This window comes from Cynoglossus semilaevis, chromosome Z (genome assembly GCF_000523025.1).
Source record: "Cynoglossus semilaevis isolate Cse_v1.0 chromosome Z, Cse_v1.0, whole genome shotgun sequence".
In the NCBI taxonomy this organism is placed as follows: Eukaryota; Metazoa; Chordata; class Actinopteri; order Pleuronectiformes; family Cynoglossidae; genus Cynoglossus; species Cynoglossus semilaevis.
In genome coordinates, this window is record NC_024328.1 from 12,518,889 (window position 1) to 12,537,095 (window position 18,207).

The 18,207-nt window shown below is 40.8% G+C and overlaps 4 protein-coding genes across 6 annotated transcripts in view; 1 reads left to right on the forward strand and 3 right to left on the reverse strand.

Annotated features, from left to right (window-relative positions):
* Window positions 1–5,769, reverse strand: part of LOC103397913 (cell division cycle protein 20 homolog B) — a 9,441-nt gene extending 3,672 nt beyond the window's left edge. For both annotated transcript variants that reach the window (XM_017042814.2, XM_008336341.3), the window contains exons 1-3: window positions 5,626–5,769; window positions 5,183–5,246; window positions 303–534 (exon numbers count right to left, since the gene is read on the reverse strand). In XM_017042814.2, the coding sequence (XP_016898303.1) occupies window positions 303–534; window positions 5,183–5,236 (286 nt within the window). In that variant the 5' untranslated portion in view covers window positions 5,237–5,246; window positions 5,626–5,769. The remainder of the gene's footprint in view (window positions 1–302; window positions 535–5,182; window positions 5,247–5,625) is intronic.
* On the forward strand, window positions 2,039–4,098 carry gpx8 (glutathione peroxidase 8 (putative)). Of its 2 annotated transcripts, none has more exons than XM_008336329.3 (3): window positions 2,039–2,458; window positions 2,630–2,891; window positions 3,492–4,098. In XM_008336329.3, the coding sequence occupies exons 1-3, from the start codon at window positions 2,252–2,254 to the stop codon at window positions 3,599–3,601; spliced, it is 579 nt and encodes a 192-aa protein (XP_008334551.1). In that variant the 5' UTR covers window positions 2,039–2,251; the 3' UTR covers window positions 3,602–4,098. The 2 variants fall into 2 exon arrangements, with proteins under 2 accessions (XP_008334551.1, XP_008334550.1); XM_008336328.3 differs by having other exon boundaries at window positions 2,114–2,458; window positions 3,505–4,098.
* A 3,219-nt stretch (window positions 5,770–8,988) lies between the features above and the next one.
* Window positions 8,989–13,180, reverse strand: mcidas (multiciliate differentiation and DNA synthesis associated cell cycle protein). The gene is made up of 7 exons (XM_025053421.1): window positions 12,995–13,180; window positions 12,661–12,733; window positions 11,844–11,956; window positions 11,321–11,381; window positions 11,008–11,213; window positions 10,507–10,734; window positions 8,989–10,089 (listed from the first exon to the last, which is right to left on the reverse strand). The coding sequence occupies exons 1-7, from the start codon at window positions 13,178–13,180 to the stop codon at window positions 9,643–9,645; spliced, it is 1,314 nt and encodes a 437-aa protein (XP_024909189.1). The 3' UTR covers window positions 8,989–9,642.
* A 2,843-nt stretch (window positions 13,181–16,023) lies between these two features.
* Window positions 16,024–18,062, reverse strand: ccno (cyclin O). Its single transcript, XM_008336330.2, has 3 exons — window positions 17,487–18,062; window positions 16,844–17,029; window positions 16,024–16,761 (listed from the first exon to the last, which is right to left on the reverse strand). Exons 1-3 carry the CDS (start codon window positions 17,955–17,957, stop codon window positions 16,240–16,242), a joined length of 1,179 nt encoding a protein of 392 aa, XP_008334552.1. The 5' UTR covers window positions 17,958–18,062; the 3' UTR covers window positions 16,024–16,239.
* Between the last annotated feature and the right edge of the window lie 145 nt (window positions 18,063–18,207).

An 18,207-nucleotide genomic window follows, 5' to 3' on the forward strand; every position in this document is an offset into this window, starting at 1 on the left:
TGCTGAACCCCTCCTCCCCCAAGCAGTATTATTTTGCACCTTAAGTGGAGTCCGCCCCTCACTTTGGGACACACTGACTAATTTAACTTGTAATTTTGCTAAAGTCAAATCAAAAATGTATTTGCTTTGTTGAAAAGTGAACGATAAGTCCTTACTACATTAACATAAATATCTGAATAAACTTTCGACTGATTCCTGTCATGTCGGTGGGTTTACTGTTACACAGCGACGTGTGAGAAACAGCCTCTCTGTCCGGCAGGTCCAGACAGCTACCCTGCGTTCCTGTGCGGTTAAATGATTACCTGTGAGAAATTCCTGCAGGTCTCTCTGCTCTGCTGAGCCTCGGTCCTTAAAGCTGGGAGGAGAATCCAGCTGCAGTCTCTGGCGGACCGTGTCCAACTCAAATCCTGAGCCACAGCGCCACCCGGTGGTCAGAGGTGTACTCACAGCAGGAGGATTAGAGCTGCTCCTTTCTCTGCACACCAACCGCCTCCTGAAACGTTTGTATGACGTCTGGGGGGCGTCAGTGAGTCCCTGAAAAGCAAACATAAAAAAATAATATAAAAATTAAGTATGGACGAAATTTGACATAACGATCTAACAATAAAATGCACTCGATTAACGATTTCGATAAACGGTTTCCGGTTTTATTTTTAAAAAGGTAAACTAAAGACACTAAAGTTAAATACCATTAATTAAAAAAAACCCATCAAGACATGAATTGATTTATATTATTTACCATAATTGCTGCCCATAACAGCAATTTGTCATCACTTCACACAAAGACAATTAAAAACTTTGCATATCACTTCCAGTTAGGATAAACAAAATATGTAGAAATAATCTTTACCATCTTCAGTACAAACATAATCGCCACTAGGGGCAACAAAAAGGAACAAACAAAAACAGCTATCAAACTGACAGGGGCGGTCTAACAGGCTACAAACAATTTTAGACTTTGCTCGTGTCCTTAAACCATCAGAACCTTGAAAATGAGCTGAAGCTGTGATCAGAAATACAGTTAAATACATTCGTGTTTCAAATGGACCATCAACAAGTTTAAAATGCTGTTCTGTTTTAGTCTGCTCTACTCAGTGTATTCTCTTTTGGGTTTCGCAAGGTGTTGCTATAGCGATGTCAGTGTAACTTAAGGGTTCATTAGTTCATTTATGTTGTTTTATGGTTGTTATGGTGCGTTTGAGTGGCTAGTTGGGAGTGTTGCCATGTTGTTTATTTTGTTGTGGTTCACCGTTGTTACCTGGTTGCTGGGCTTTAATGTATTACTCTGTTAATGTTCTCTGACTTCGCAAAAAAATTATTTGAATAGCATTAATTATTGGACAAAATACCGTGATTAGTATATAATATTAAGCGTTAAGATTTCTGACGAATGACACAGAGAAGAATCGTGGGATCTCATTTACACAGAAGTATCTGTGCCACACTGAGAAAACTGATTGGCTCAGTTTCACGTAATTACGTGAAGTTTTACGTTATTTTGTGATAACTTTCACCTTACAGTGGTCCCTCTCCATATCGCGGTTCTACTTTCGCTCCCTCAGTACATCGTGGATTTTTCATCCAATGTTTAAACATTAAAATGTTTTAATTTCCAATATTTTCATTTTTCAAGCCTACAAGGGAAACAGTATTTAAAAAACGAAAAGACATTTTGCAACACATAAATACATACAGGCTGATACATAAAAAACATGTTCAGCACGTACGTTTGGGAAATCTAAGACATACTGTCTATATGATGAGCATTTAATTAATGTAGGGTACCTCAATTGGACACATGAGGGCGCTGTTGTTGTTGTTCGACTGTTGATAACAGCGTGGCAAGTTTCGTGAAGGGTAAATATATAGGCAAATCATATAATAACTATCTCGACTCTACTTCGCGAATTTTCCCATTTCGCGGTGGGTTTTGAAACGCAACTACCGCAATAGGTAGATTTGCGAGCCATATTCTCGTCAACAAAAGTTGTGACGACCTTTTTTGTATATACATATATATATAAATGTTTACAATATTATGGCTGTCAAATATCTTTCTCGTTTTTGTTTGTTTTATTCATCAGAGAAGAAGATCGTTATTATTTGAGAACTTCCGGTTTCATCTTTCTGTTTTTCCTCAGACTGCGCCCTCCTCCTTCTCCTCCTACTCTTCCTCCAAACTTCAGGCAGGAGCAGGAGCCTCCTCCTGCCGCATCACACCGCCAACAACTGAAGTTTTTCCCCCTCCAAGATGGAGGCGTTAGGGGGCTACCCTACCAGGTCCTCCAGCCCCAAAGCCAAGAAGCTGACGGTGTTTCTGAGCATGACGGTGTGTGTTGGCTGCCTGTTCCTGCTCCAGACGCAGCTGGTGAAGCCAAGGAAACCCAAAGATTTTTACTCTTTCGAGGTCAAAGACGCGAAGGGGAGGTCAGTGTCTCTGGAGAAGTACCGAGGAAAAGTAAGTCCACATCATCGACACTGTCGGTTCAGAAAATCACGACAGGCTGCAAACTAGCCGTCACCCGTCACCGTGAGACGTATTTCTGTGTTTCTAGTAAATAATAAGTTGGTAGGAAAAGTGAGATTTTAAACGTTTTGCTTGTGCTGAGTTTCTGCTCCTCCTGTTCAGGCGTCTTTGGTTGTAAACGTGGCGAGTCACAGCGAGCACACGGAGTCGAACTACAGATCTCTACAGGAGCTGCACCGGGAACTGGGCACCTCTCACTTCAACGTCCTGGCATTTCCCTGCGGACAGTTCGGGGACACAGAGACCGGCCACAGCCGGGATATCGAGGCCTTCGCTAAATTAAACTACGGGGTCACCTTCCCGTTCTTCAGCAAGATCAGAATACTGGGCTCAGAGGCGGAACCAGCCTTTAAGTTCCTCACAGGTGGGTGGAAGAAGTTCTGATTACCTCGGTCTGATACGTTTCGTGAATGAACATATCGGTGGATGCGTCAATTAGTTCTAAATGCAACGTTTTTATTTCAAAATATGTGAGATTCTATTGGCAATTACATGTTAACGTATGTCTCGGAGAGGTCCGACCAGCGGCCAAAATAGTACGCAACAATTTTACTTTCTGAGTTAGCTCCGGATAATTTGCTTCAGAAGGCCACATTTTTGACTTTCTACATCGATCTATCAATCATAATTGAGACTATCAATATTAGCGCTGTGCGGTATAATGTGTTAGGTTGATTGGCTGTGAAGAGGCATACGACTTAGCGCGTTACCTAGGCATTTGAGTAGGCGTCCAAATTCATCACGTCATGGAATTTTGGAATCGATTATGTCACACAGAGCACATATAAGATAATGTAGGGTATGTGCGATAATTGTCATACATATAGGCTACGATTATCGTTGGTCTGCCAACCCTAGGTGTCGCACAACAGTCTAGTATTTGAAGTACTTATAAAGACTACCAAAGACAATTACATAACAGAGTAAATTTACATGCGACTTTGTGATGTTTGCATCCTGAAAGTTTTTTTTTCCAGATTCTGTGCAGAAAATCCCAAAGTGGAACTTTTGGAAGTTTCTGGTGAATCCAGACGGGAAGGTGGTCCACTTCTGGAAAGCCGACGAGCCTATTGAAAGTATCCGACAAGAGGTAAATGCGCTGGTGCGACAAATAATCATAAAGAAGCGTTCGGAGCTATGACGGAGCCTGTGGATTAAGAACTGGACGCACTACCGAGTTCTGTCAGTGTTTCCTGTTGGGACAGGAAATGCAACCTGTGGACTTTTCAAACTTGACACTGATCTACATCTTACTACATCATTTTTTCAATCCAGACGCAAACAAGCAAAAGAAGAAAAAAAAGTTCCACTAATGCTATCACTTCAAATCAATCAACAGCCGGAAAGTGTGTGTGCGTAACAGCCGGGGTGCGTCTGTGAGTGTAAATGTGGGCATGTGTTTACCAGTGAGTCATTTTCTTTATAAATACCACGGCTGCTGAAGGACTGGTTAGCTCTTGAAAAGATGTCGAACTTTTTACACTAATGTGTATTTCTTTGGGGGAAGCAATTTTGGCTGATTTGAGCCCAGCAAATTGTCTGTTCAGCAATAAATGATTTTCTTACAAGTTCATGAACTACACGTTATTTATGTCTCGGTTTCAAAAACAGACCAATTCACAAGAAAAGTCTCAGAAACACCAGAATATATATATATATATATATGTGTGTGTGTATGTGTGTATGTACATATGTATGTATGTATACACACACACACATATATAAATATCTAGTCATTACCGGTTTAATTATAAAGTTAAAGTCATGAAGTTAGAGACGACTCCTGCTGGCTAATTGTAGCACTACAGTTTGAATTGTATTTCCACGTGGCTACACAACCCAAATGGAAAACTCAATGAAATATTTAAAATGTTACAGCGGGTTTAGCTGCAGCTGCAGCTTGTTTGTTTGTTTTTTCTCCAGAGCTCAAGAACATTTTCGAAAGTAGCTTTTGATTCCTCTTCTTAAGAGGAGACAAATGACCAGCTCGTGACCTGGTGCCAGAGACAGAATTCTACAGCGTGGGAATTTTCGGATGAAAACACCACTTGCAAAAAGTTTTACACTCAATTTATAAACATGGCATCTGCAAATGGTTTTAGAACGTTTTGATTCTGAAACACAAACACAGAAATAAATACTTTTTTATGTTGTTGCTGTAGATTTTAATGTTCAGCTGAAGGGTAGCGGAATGCCAGCTGGCATACACACTCAGCCAGCCAACACGACACTACCGAACAGCCAGCAACAACAGGCGCCGGACAACAACCGTGGAACGGCCGTAACATCCACCTTCTGAGCGAGCATCGAAGGTGCGACGACTGAATATAACTGTTGAGGCAGCAGTGGTGTGTGAACTGATGACATCGACGTCAGCTTACATTACACTGCCTCCCCACCAGTCACAGTTCACAGACAGGAGTCGTGGATCAGACTGAGCAGAGTCTGAAGAGTGAGAGACGGATAGCAGCGGTGAGGACGTGCATCTCGTGGCTGACACCGAGCACAGCACAGCCAACAGAAGTACACTGCCACACCGTCACCACCAACTCTGCAGCCAGGGGGCGCTGAGGCCTCAACACGAAGCACTTTTTTTATATATATTTATATAGCGTGTATATTTAATACTGTCGTGTATTTTTCCAGTCCTCTTACCTGGAAAAGACCGCGCCCTCGCGTCCCCACATGGTTCCTGAACAAGTCTCTCATGTTGTCGGTCCTGTTCAAGGGAACAAAATAAATCGTCCGTCAACATTGGTTACATTTATTTGTTAACTTAATTGCGTGGTTAATTAAGAAGCTGTTTGGATAAGCTACGCACCAGGTATTGTTGAATTTTGTTAGGACTGGGCTAATTTAGCTATAGTACCATTTTGCTAAATAAAACATTAGCAATTGGGCTGATAGCTTCTCGTGTGTTTTGGGGTATATCTTTCATATATGTTGTTGCTATGCTCTCATTTTTTATTTATTCCACATGCGTTACAGCATGTTTCCTGGTGGCAGCAGCAGCAGCAACGAGACAAACGTGACAGCAGTTCTACCTACAATAATGTAATCTGACAGTTATTATTATTGTTGTTGTCGTCGTCTCTCACCTATTATGTCAGGTTTCTGTGAATTTTAGACGCTAATGTGAAGTCCTGAGTCCTGCAGAAATCTGAGCAGCTCCTGCCTGCTGCACCTGTTCTCTCCTCTCCTCTCTTCTCCTCTCCTCTCCTCTCCTCTTCTGTCCTCTCCTCTCCTCTCACCTCCCGTCCCCATTCTATTCTATTCTATTCTCTGCTCTTATTTTTATTCTCCTTTCCTCTCCTGTCCTGTACCTAAAGCTTTTGACCCATATCTGTTCTCAGCAGGGGGCGCTCATACAGGACTTGTGCCTTTTCACACCCTCATCTTTTCTTTTCGCGTCTCTCTTTTTCCTTAACTCTCCTGTTTCATTCCACCCTCTCTTCTCCTCCTTCCTCTCTGCTCCTCTCCTCTCCTGTCCCCTGGTCTCCTCTCCCCTCTAAATACTGTTCCCGGGCCACACCACAGCGGGAGCGCGAAGTCTTGTCCAGGATCTGGGCTCTGCCATTGGCGGCTCGTCTTGTTTGGAATAAAGGGGGGCGGAGGGGGGAGAGGAAGGTGAGCTCCTTCCATGGAAACAAGGTGGAAAGCAAAATACAAACGCGGCAACCAGTGAAACGCAGCAGCAGCAGCATGATTAAGACCTATCGAATTACACTTAATGTGATTAAATAAAAATACTATTCCCCCCTGACTTTTTTTTCCTGATGTATCTCCATCTACAAATTTAATTAAATGAAAACCACTCAGGTTTGGGGAAAGATGCCAACAGATCAATTCAGCAATTAATGTTACGAAATAATCGGAAAAATGTGTGGATGAGTTTATTTATTTATTTACTGGTACATTTGGCCGTTTTTGTAAAGGTAAGAAAATGAGCTGTGTGATCCTCATGAATTGGTTCAACTGCTTTATATCGATGGCCAAAAAGTTTTTTTTTATCTACAGCGAAGTGAGTAAAATATATTTAAAGGATGTTTCGCCTATAATTTAAAACACCAAAAATTTATAATGAATAAAAACAGTGGAAAAAAATCTCGTCACGCTGTATTTCAAATAGTGGCTCTATGGGATTTCTTTTAAATGTGAGAAATATGTTTGTTATATTATTTTTGTCTGAAATTAAACGAAAACAAGTTAAACGAAACAAGGCCGCACTTATATTCTTTAATTTTTTAATTTATTTAATTTATTTTTTTTTTACATTTTTTCGTTAAGTTTAGGCCGCATTAGTCAGCTAACAAATAAAGAAGAGTCAGAAAAGTCCCTCTCTCTGTCTTTCTCTCCTCCTTTTTCTCTCCTATCGGCCCTGAACTCTCACCGCAGGCCGCAACCTCTTAATGAAGGGCTGTTCTGGCGCTAAGGAGGTTGAAGGGCGCGAGTGGGAGCACGTTGTTACCACCTGCCACTTCCATATGCCCTCACACCCACACCAAGCTCCACAAGTGTGATCCTGGCTGCCACCAACTGCGCCCTCTCGTCTCCACAGCCTGTAGTGGGGCGGCTCCATCTGTGGGCATCAGCAGGCGCACTTTCACAACTTCATACAGCGAGGTCCAGCCCCGGAGGCTGCACGGAGGACATTTATAAATACATATATTGCCAATAATCAAAAGTTAAAGTTAAGTTTAAAGGTACTAACCGTATACTGTTACAATCCAATCATATTGTGCCCCAACATATGACGTACGTGTTCCTTTTGTATAAACATATTTTATATTTAAATAGTAGCTGCCAATGCCAAAAAGTAGACGTAACAATCGCCAACATTGTTGAAAACGACCAAAGAATGTTGCATTGGCCGGGAATCGAACACTTTTCAAACTTTTTAGTTTGGTATTTTCTTTTCTTTTAAGGTAAGTATTAGTAACACCTGTAACATCTAACCCTCTCCTCCTCTTCCTCTTCTTCCTCCGTCTCCTCCTCCATCAGAACCCCTTTTTTTCCAGCCGGAGTCACTCTGTTTTGCAGCCTCCAGGTTTGGCGGCAGATGAAGCGGCGAAAATCACCTCTTATCAAACAAAGCTGTTGTGGATCCACGCGGCAGTACAAGTGGCTCCAGACGCGGCTTGAGGCTTAAGTTTGTGTTGACTACAGGCGTCCTGTTGGTTTACGTTGGCAGCAGGAGTTTCAGTTGTTAATGGCGACCGTCGTTGTCGTCTTTAAGGTCAAGGCCACGAGATTAAGGTCTAAACTGATTCATGTTGTAACCTGAGGATAAATGCGTCACATTATATCAGGTTGTGAGTGAGGTGAGGTGAGTTGCTTTAAGAATAATATCTTTATTTTATTAAGTTAAACTAAATACCTTTAGCTTCTCCATAAAGGTCATGTTTATGAGGAAAAAGTTTGTAACGACATGAAAAAGTTTCTGATAAATACATTTAGAGGAAAATATTGTACATTTTGTAAGGGAAGTTGAATTAAGAATAACATAGTGATATTATCAGAAAAAAAACTCATGAGTTCTTCAGAAGTTATCTTTTGAGAAAATGCACCATTGTTTGTGGATACAGTGTTAATGAGCAACCGATTCATAATAATGCTTTGAAAAAAAATGTTCTCTTTAATTTCTGAGAAACTTGTTGTTTTATTATGAGAATATGAAAACTATCTAAATAAAAGTCAATGTTATGTTATTTTTGTCTTTTCTTATCTTTTTGTTACTCTTTATTTAAAGCCATGAATAAACAAAAACAAAAACAAAACAATGGAACTTGGTGTTAAGTGTGTTATGCAAATTAAATAAAATAAATAAAATAAATATTAAAATTAAATTAATTAAATAAATAAATTAAGCTTATTTTATAGTAAAATTCCATCAACAGCCTTTATTGTTTATCACCTCAACTTATGATTTCTGGTACATAATATTTTAATAAGCAGAGATGCTTAGAAATATGTCAGAAAATAATCAGTAAACTCATCAAAGTAAAATGACCATCACTCTGCCCTGATATAATTCAGATAAGTTCTTCTAATACAATAGTTTCTTATTGTCATTGATTATGTTAAAAGCAGTGGAGATGCTCCAGTGTTGCCTTCACTGGCTTAGTGTTGCCTTCACTGCCTTAGTGTTGCCTTCACTGCCCCAGTGTAAACATATTTGGGGAGTTTAAACAGGTGCCTGAGCAACATTGTCCTGCAGACCACTCAGCCACAAACGTCTACTTCATTGTTTCCCAAAGACTGGTTTGCGACCCTCAGGTGGGTCGCAAGATTTTTTTAGGTCGTTTCGCAAAAAATCATGTTTATTGACTTGGGTTGCGAAGGTTTGTGACTCAGGTCCCCAGAAAAAAAGACAAACAGCATTACGGACACCAAAAGGTCACCGGGTCAGTTGAGTTTCAATGACCTTTATTTACTTATGTTGTTTTTTTTAGTTACAGTGTTTTTGTAGCTGTGTGTTTTTTTATATAAAGACATTTTCAGTGAATAAAAAATAGAAACAACAATCCTTTTTCTACACAGACATCACATTTGAGGAAATAACTGAATCCTTGGCTGCTACATATCATGACTCAGTTTTTCTGCTTTGTCAGACCACACAGACGGCGACAAATGGGAACAAAGGCACAAAGGTCAAAGGCTAGCATCAGTTTCACTGCTCAAACAATGAACGAAATTGACCAAAAATACAGTTATTGACATATCACTGAATGGCAAAGAAAGTAAAAACAAAAGTCAGTAAAATAAAATAAAGCATGTTCCAGAATCTTTTATTCTAAAACTAACAATCGTTCTCTGGACCTCGACACCATCAATGATGCGAGGCCCAAAATTAAACATGACATTGAGGCTTGTAAACAGACACAAGTGAATGTAAACACCAGCTCAGGCAGTGTTGTTTCCTTTTGTTGAGCGCCACCTGACTGATTAGCCCCCATGGCTACCTGAGGAAGACTTGAATTAATCATTTACAGCTATCACCGCTATCAGTTAAGCATTAGCCGTCTGCGCCCACCCACACTTCCTTCCAATTCCTGAGCAGCTCCCTTGGCTGGCAGCACATGATGGATCTGCTCTTGGGGTCCTTCATTCTTGTCTCAGCTGTGGTTGGGCACCCACCGAAAGCAGTATCCATCGTCCTGAGTCCTGGAGGTGAAGGCACGTCCGTGAGGTAACACCTGAGTCCTTATGGTGCGGTGTTCTCTTATAGAAGTTCTAAAAGACGAGATGCAATCCTTGGCCTGCAGTCCATCAGGTGCCACACTGTTGTTTGTGGGAATGTTTACCTGTAGGCCCGAGAATGCACCGAATGTGCGGATTTGGGTCTCTGGGGCATCCTGCGCTACCGCAGTTTCGGTAATGGTACCGTGCAGGACGGCATTGCAGCGGGTGCTGATGTCCCGCAGGATGTCCTCCACGGAATCGGATGCTTCTGTTTCATATCCTTCGTCCAGGCGCTGCCTCTTACAGGGACTGAGTGAAAGTTTGACTCCAGGGGTCAGAACAGGCTCGTTTTCATTGGGGTCTCTGACTGTCATTAGTTTCTGAATGAAGAAATAAAATCAATATCATTTAAATGTTTAATTAGGTATTCTACATTGGAAATATATTAGATTAGATTAGATTAGAAATATATTGTTTTTATGACTTGGGCTGTACAAAATAAAACTGACTTAACTTCATCCAGCCATGAAAATTCAAAATTAAACATCAATGTTTGGTTAAATTTTGCAAAACCCAGGCATCGCGTTTGGGTTTCATTATCGAAAATGTTAAACGATCAAGATTTTTGCTAATAATACATAATAATGCTAACATTAAGCCGCTAAGAGATAAAATAGATAAACATACTTTTTGAAAGAATAATAATTACCCATGTTTTTTTTTATTTATCAATTAGTAGACATTTCAGGTGACCCATTGTGAGGTCGCGATCCCAAGGTTGAAATACACCGCTATACAAAAACTTCTTGACTATTAGACCAATGTAGACTATTAGAGCCAGGGATCAAACCCTGTTCAAAGACAGCCTGTGGAACACACTGAGCCGCCAGTGCTGCTCTTGGTGGAATGCTTACTTCAAGTACAGAGGCCAGGTGCTTTGCCCTTGTGGCCAACTGCCCCAAGTAAAGGTTTCTCTCCTGTAGAGAGCTGATCTCCTCCTGTTGTCTGTGAAGAGTCTCGTGGAGCTGCAGACGAGAAAAAAAAACATGTTTGAAAAATAATATATTCTATCACATTCTTTGGGTTTAATTAAGTCACTCTTTTCAACTACTGCTGATAGATAGATCTATTTAAAGTATATTGTATTATATTATTGTAATGTATTTTATATTGTAATATATTTGAAAAAAAAAAATCAAAATCCAACACAAATAACACTCATTTTCCCATAATGCTATGTATTGCACATATTAAGCCAAAAAAATCCTAATATGTTTATCCCAGTAAATATTACTCACGTGGTTGTTAAATTCCAAGGACTGTCCCAGTGCCCGGCTCTGACACTGAGCAGCGTCCACCCAGACATCTCTGTTCTGGGCAGGAGGGTTGAAGGAGTTCAACTCTGGACAAAAGTCCGGCTGGGGAGTGAGGGGAGGAATGACACATCCCTGAAACGGCACCAGTTCCGCTGGAGACAGACTGCTCTCTAGTGTGGCCGGAGAATCTGACAGAGGAAGGAAGCGAACATCACGGGAATTCAGTCAACCTGAGCTCGGAGCATCACGTTACCGGGAGATTAAAGATGTGCGTTTTTAATGTTGGCTTTCTCACCTGCGGTAAAATCCAAGGCATAATCTCCGAAGTCTTGTTCGTCTGTATCCAGTTCAGTCACCTGTGAATGGATTTAAAATATATATATATATATATATTAAAAACATGAACGTAATGGATACTGGATACAGAACAGTTTCAAACGGGATGTTCACCTGAAAATCCCACCAATCACTGAAGTACGGGTTTGTGGTGGTCATTTCAGTGACTGTGCAAAAGAGTAGAGACAAAAGAGAAAGATACAAGGTGATCTGCGCCACAGAGGTGGTTCGTGGACAGACGCGCGGGTGTGAGGTCCGGCCACTTAATGTCAGGAGGACAGGAGTGTCACTGAGTAAACGCGGGGCCGTTCGTGCGGGATTCCACCACAGCGGGTCAAACATTAACAGAGGCGATGCGTTTTACGAATCTACCGCTCGATTAAAAAAACAAAAAACTATTGGATTGATGCAAAAATATCAAAAAATCCACACAGGTTTTAATATGTTCCCCGTATAGGTATTAAAATGTTTTTTATTCCCACCTGATGACTCAGGGAATCGCACCCTCTCCTCACTGCAGACGTGCACTCTTCCAAATCATCCCACGATATTGTTGAGAAAGCTGCAAACACATCAAATACCAAGTTATTTTTTTCTAATCACGTGGTTTTATATAAACTGTAGAAGTAAGTTTTAATCTGGTTGACAGGAAATTACAGGTTATCAATACAGAATCAAATCTGTCACTGAAAAAAGTAATATACATACATACATACATACATATATCTATATATGTATACATACATATACTGTATCTATCTATATATGTATCATACATATACACATATATGTACATATATATATGAATATATGTTACCATACATACATACGTACTTATATGTATGTGTAGATATGTATATTTTTATAAGATACACATATCAACAAACATATATATGTATGTTTACCAACATATATACATATTACATACATATATGTATGTGTAGATATGTATATTTTTCTATAGTTCTACACATATCTACACACATGTATATATGTTTACAAATATAATTATATATTTTTTTTACCTATATACTGTGCTAGCTTGTGTTGCCTCTAGGATAATACGTACACACGCGCACGCCCACATGTACACGCGCACATGCCTATAAATATCTACTTCAGTGCTCAGAATTGCACCTCAGTTATTGTAGACTGCAGTAAAGAATTTTTTTTTTGTTTTTGTTGCGTGGTTTAGTTGAGTTTCAAGTAGAAATTGGTCTGTTTTCAAGTGCTAAAGTGCAAAGTCACTGAGTTATGTGTCATCTTCCCCGGATCTGAAGTCCCGCTGGTCCTTCTCACCTTGCTCAATGACGCAAGGAAGTTCCACATACACTGTGACTGGACTGCTGCTACGAGGAACCAGTACTTTATCCTGCAGGAATGAAGCAATGTTACATATGTAAACAGTGACACACAACTACCTCTAATAAAGTACTCCGTGTGTAATAAAACTAATAACAGTGATGTAAACAATGGCACTAACTTATCTTCACTCACTGGTAATAACTAAATTTTCTCTCATATTTAAAAAACAAAATATCCCAATGTGACCAATTTCCGGGAACCGACCCAGAGATTGAACACACTGTCATGTCATTGAAAATTGCCATTAAAGATGGACGTCTTATCATACCTTGTGTTTCACTGTGGCTGTCCGCCCGCATGGTTTCATTTGACTGGCACAGATGTCACCAAGAGTGTGCTGGTCTCTCGACACGTCCATGGTTCCTGAGTGCAGGAGTGAGCGGACATGATTGGAGGTGCGAGCTGATATAGTGAACTTTCTCCCGGTCTGTGTTTCTGCATGGCGCGTTTTCATATCAGCGGCCCAATCAGATGTACCTCCATCTGGTCTCTAGGGAGCCACAGCGTCCTGGGAGATGCAAATTAACGGTTCCCTGCTCTGGAGTGTGAAGTGGTACCGCGCTTAACGGCGCCGTTTTAGCAGGTGTTGCTTCTGAGCCGCATGCTGCCAGTGCTGCAAGTTTATCAAGACTTTGGGTATGAAGTATAATCAAGAAACTAGTGTAATTACAACGACTGAACGATGATACTACAGTAAATCATCACTCTAAAACGAGATCTATTTATTTATTTATTTTATTTCGCAGTACAGACATCTTTAACCTTCAACGCTGACATTTTCTAAAAACAACATGCAGGAAAAGCTTGATTCGAACACATATAATTTAGCCCTTTTATTCTATGAAAACGCTATTTTAGCAGTTTACTCTACCATTGTTTTTCGTTTTAACTCATTTGTGAAGCGCATTGTCTCCACATAGTTATACAGTTGATAAAACTCACTAACAGATAGACAGCACACACGGAAATAAAATTATTATGGATAAACAGCAATAAAAGAATAGGAGCTACGTAAGTTCTCTCCAAATGTGCCTCAGCCCGGCACCACGGTGAGGTCGGCGGCTGTTGCCACATTTTGGTAGAAGTGGGAAAGGAAAAGGATAATTAGAGCAGACAGCTCTGTAAACACACTCTGACAAATGCCTGTGTTGGTAAACACACAATAGCAGCTCTGCTCGGGTCCTTAACGCTGAATGCACCTGTGTGGTCGACACTGTGACAGCAGCTCGAGATGCCACGCGTAATGTATTATCAGATAAAGGCGCTCATTTGGTTGTGAAGGCGGTGTTGGTGCGGGGTTTTGTCTCAAATAACGCGCGGTGAGGCAACCGCGGGTGACGGAAAGTGTAAACTGACCTTGGGTCAGATTAGCACAATAGGGTGAGTCGAGGGGTCGGTTAGAGAGAGGATTTGTTTCTGTTGCGCTGCGGCTCTGTAGGCAGCTCACACTGTCTGTCTGTCTATCTATCTAGAAAGCCTATCATATAAAGCCTATTAGCGTCGTGCAACAATTACCATTATTACATCTCGAAATTAGTTTTGGCAGCAAAAAAAACAAAAAAAAAAAACAAAAAAAAAAAAACAAGTTTATCAATAACAAAAATCAAACGACAAAATATGTTATATACATAAATTACCAGATAGATATAGATAGATAGAGTGAGCTATAGAGTTTTTCCTTTCTTTTTTCCCCCACAGTTTTGCTTTAAGAGAAGTAAACTTTAATAAGGACACCATCACCACCTGTAAGGGCAATTATACTGTGTGCTACTCAAGTATATGTATACTGATTTGGTTTATACATACAGATCCTTTCCAAAAAATTAGAATATCGTGAAAAAGTTGTTTAATTTCCATAATTCCATTCAGAAAGTTAAACTTTCATATATTCATAGATTCATGGGCCACAATTTAATCAATTTCAGGTATTTATTTGTTTATTTTTTACATAATTTTGGCTTCCAGCTCATAAAACCCACAAAAACAGGATTTCAATAAATTAGAATACTGTAAAGAAATCACCAGGGCATGACTGTTTTAAACTGAGTGTCACACACCAATCATCTACTAAACTCAAAGCACCTGCACAGGTTTCCCCAGGTAAATTAGAATACTGTGAATTAGAATACTGTTTTTGCAGAAAATAAATAAAGAAAAAAAGAAATCAATCAAAATATGGTACTTTCAAAATGATATATCAATCATCAATACTTGGTTGGGAATCCCTTTGCCTTAATCACTGCCTTGATGCGACGTGGCATTGAGGCAATCAGGCTGTGGCATTGCATAGGAGTTATGGAAGCCCACATTTCTTTGATGCTTGCTGTCAGCTCTTCTTTGTTGTTGGGTCTGGTGCCCCTCATTTTCCTCTTGAGAATACCCCATAGATTCTCAATGGGGCTTAGGTCCGGCGAGTTGGCTGGCCAGTCAAGCACTGTGATGGCATGAGCATCAAACCAGGTTTTGGTGCTTCTGGCAGTATGAGCAGGGGCCAGGTCCTGCTGGAAGATGAAATCTGCATCTCCATACAGATCCTCAGCAGAAGGAATCATGAAGTCCTCCAAAACATTCTGGTAGACTGTTGCGGTGACCTTGGATTTAAGAAAGCAGAGTTTACCAACACCTGCACTGGACATTGCACCCCAAATCATGACTGACTGTGGATATTTCACACTGGACCTCAAGCAGCTTGGGTTCTGTTCCTCACCCGTCTTCCTCCAAACCCTTGGACCTTGATTCCCAAATGAAAGGCACACTTTACTTTCATCGGAAAAGAGGACCTTGGACCACTGGCCAACAGTCCAGTCCTTCTTCTCCTTGGCCCAGTTGAGCCGCTTCCTACGTTGGCTCTGGTTCAGAAGTGGCTTGACCCGAGGAACCCGACAGCTGTAGCCCATCTCCCGGATTCGTCTGAATGTGGTGGTTTTTGAAGCTGTGACTCCTGCCTCAGTCCACTCTTTCTGGATCTCTGCCAGATTCTTGAATCTTCTCTGTTTGAGAATCCGCTGAAGCCCACGGTCATCTTATGAGCTGGAAGCCAAAATTATGTAAAAAATAAACAAATAAATACCTGAAATTGATTAAATTGTGGCCCATGAATCTATGAATATATGAAAGTTTAACTTTCTGAATGGAATTATGGAAATTAAACAACTTTTTCACGATATTCTAATTTTTTGGAAAGGATCTGTATATAGATCCATATATTTGTATACGACACTGTTCAGTGTTAATGTACATTTTTATTTGCCTATTTATGTATTTGGATATAAAAAGCACAAAACCACAATAACCAATTTTGTATTAACCATCACACACTGCATTTATTCAACAACTACAATACATTTACATTCTTTTTTTTCTTTGACATATCCAGTGCATATGCAAAAATAAAGGGTTCACTACTGAATGTTTCTTCTGCCTGCTGTTTTAAAATATATATTTATATCTGTGCTGCACAATTAAAGCACATAGAACATTTTTGTCTTTCTGTAAACATGTGAGTTGGTGCAGTCATATGTTCGACATAACTTCCAGAGACTGCTGATTTAGAGACACCAGCAGCTTCAGATTGTCCTTACATTCTTGGACCAAACCAGGATCGTAGCTTTCCTGAAACTTTACCTGGACACAGAGTTCATCCACCAAACCTTCCCTGAACGAGTGGGAGTCTGCGTGCTCTTCCAGCTCACTCTCTAGCTTGAGTGCACACATAGCCGTCAGAGACGGTGGGTATTTGTTGAAGGCGTAGTCGGCTAAACTCAGCTCACACACCTTTTGTGCGAAGGTGCCAAGCTGTTTGGGTATTTTTGTGTTCGGATTTATTCTCACAAAGCAGTCATGGCCAGCAAACACATGCTGCGAAGCCCTAATGCAGTTGGTGTAATAGTCCAAGAAAAACGCCATAGTGGGTGCAGCGAGGCAGTAGTTCAGGTGGAGGATGATCATGCACTCCAGGTTGCAGAGTTGCTCCTTGTTGAAAGCATCACAGCACAGGGACAACAGGTGGCTGATTCGAGGTGAGTGCACGTCCACCTGTGAAAAACAAAATGATAAGAACTGAGCCACGCAGAGATGCAAAATGTTTCCTTAACTTTTTATATGATTAAAGACACACATGTTTACTGGCTATAAGAAGTGCAGTGACTCCCAGGAGCTGGAAGCAGTCAGGAGCCACTGGTGTGGAGGCCAGGAACCGGTCCATGATGTTCACCGTCAGGCAGCAGCATTCAAACGATAGCTGAAACTGTTTGTGTACGGGGATTAGCCAGCTGACCAGTTTACAGCGTGCTTCAGCAGTCAGCTGCAGAAAAACAGAATATTTTAGTCCACATGTGACTAAAATCACATCCCTTGTATTTAACTTAGTTGAAAAGGGCAGTTTTGTCATTGTTCACAGTGGAAATTGAACCAGCATGTCATGCAATCACAGGCTTGTCCTCAACTATTTTTATGATTGTTTATTAACAATACCACTGTCGCGGAATATCAACAAGCAAAAAAAAAAAAAAAAAAAAAAAAAAAAAAGGAAAATATTTGCATGTAATAAGATTAAATCTATTGTTTTTATTTTATACAAATAAAAACTCAAGTACTCTACAAATAATTCAGTAGGTGATTAGTCATAAAGTTCTTGCATGAAATCTATTTCAAGAGGCCCTAAATGGAATTATTTAGAGAGACCTAACAAATGTATTCCCGTGATGCACTAAAGGGCCACGACCCAAATTTTGAACACATCTAAGTAACGTGTGCCCTACTTGTGGTTGGCGATCCAGGCTCCTGCAGGGATAGAACTGCGCCTCTTTCTTCCTCTCGATGCCGAAGCAGATGTCTCCGTAGTGCAGGTACCAGGTGGACACTTGAGGTCCCGGTTTATCTGAACCTTGTATTACGTCTGTTTCGATTGGCGGCGACAGCGAAGGTACCCAGTCTTCCTCGAATCCAGAGTCACTAAGTTTGGACATGAGTTTTTGTTTCCTCTGCCTGACTTTGTGACTCTGCTGGACCGGCGTGAGCGCTGCTGCTGCTGCTGCTGGTGGTGGTGCTTCGGCTACTGCTGGTGGTGATAAGACTCCGTCCATGCGTGTTTTTTGGGGAAAAGCCGTTTCGAGTGTGCTGTCAGCGGTAAAAAACGACACCATGATGTATCTGTGTGTGTGCGTGTGTGTGTGTTTGTGTGAGTGATGTTGCTTTGCTTTTAAGAGAACAATAGGATGACGTTCTATCATCTGACATCACTTTTGCCGGGGTCTACCCCGCTCAGCTATTTCCACAGCCCAGTAGTGATGGGAAGACCGACTCTTTTTATTGATTCGAATCTTTGACTCTGGAAAGGTAAAATGAACGAGTCGTGAACGAATCTTGAACTAATCATTTCATTCGTTTTACAGCTGGTGGCACTTTAGCCCTATTGTGGGCGTTTATTTCCACAGCCCAGTAGTGATGGGAAGACCGACTCTTTTTATTGATTCGAATCTT

Excerpts from the sequence above, each read along its gene's own strand:
- gpx8 (XM_008336328.3), top strand. The coding sequence starts at position 2,252 with ATGGAGGCGTTAGGGGGCTACCCTACCAGGTCCTCCAGCCCCAAAGCC. Across the intron at positions 2,459-2,629 it reads TGGAGAAGTACCGAGGAAAA|GCGTCTTTGGTTGTAAACGT; the intron begins GTAAGTCCACAT and ends CCTCCTGTTCAG. Across the intron at positions 2,892-3,504 it reads AGCCTTTAAGTTCCTCACAG|ATTCTGTGCAGAAAATCCCA; the intron begins GTGGGTGGAAGA and ends TTTTTTTTCCAG.
- mcidas (XM_025053421.1), bottom strand. The coding sequence starts at position 13,180 with ATGAAAACGCGCCATGCAGAAACACAGACCGGGAGAAAGTTCACTATA. Across the intron at positions 11,957-12,660 it reads TCCTTGCGTCATTGAGCAAG|AAAAAAATAACTTGGTATTT; the intron begins GTGAGAAGGACC and ends CCACGTGATTAG. Across the intron at positions 10,090-10,506 it reads CTAATAGTCAAGAAGTTTTT|AAACTAATGACAGTCAGAGA; the intron begins GTATAGCGGTGT and ends TTCTTCATTCAG.
- ccno (XM_008336330.2), bottom strand. The coding sequence starts at position 17,957 with ATGATAGAACGTCATCCTATTGTTCTCTTAAAAGCAAAGCAACATCAC. Across the intron at positions 17,030-17,486 it reads GCCTGGATCGCCAACCACAA|CTGACTGCTGAAGCACGCTG; the intron begins GTAGGGCACACG and ends GTTTTTCTGCAG. Across the intron at positions 16,762-16,843 it reads TTCTTATAGCCAGTAAACAT|GTGGACGTGCACTCACCTCG; the intron begins GTGTGTCTTTAA and ends TGTTTTTCACAG.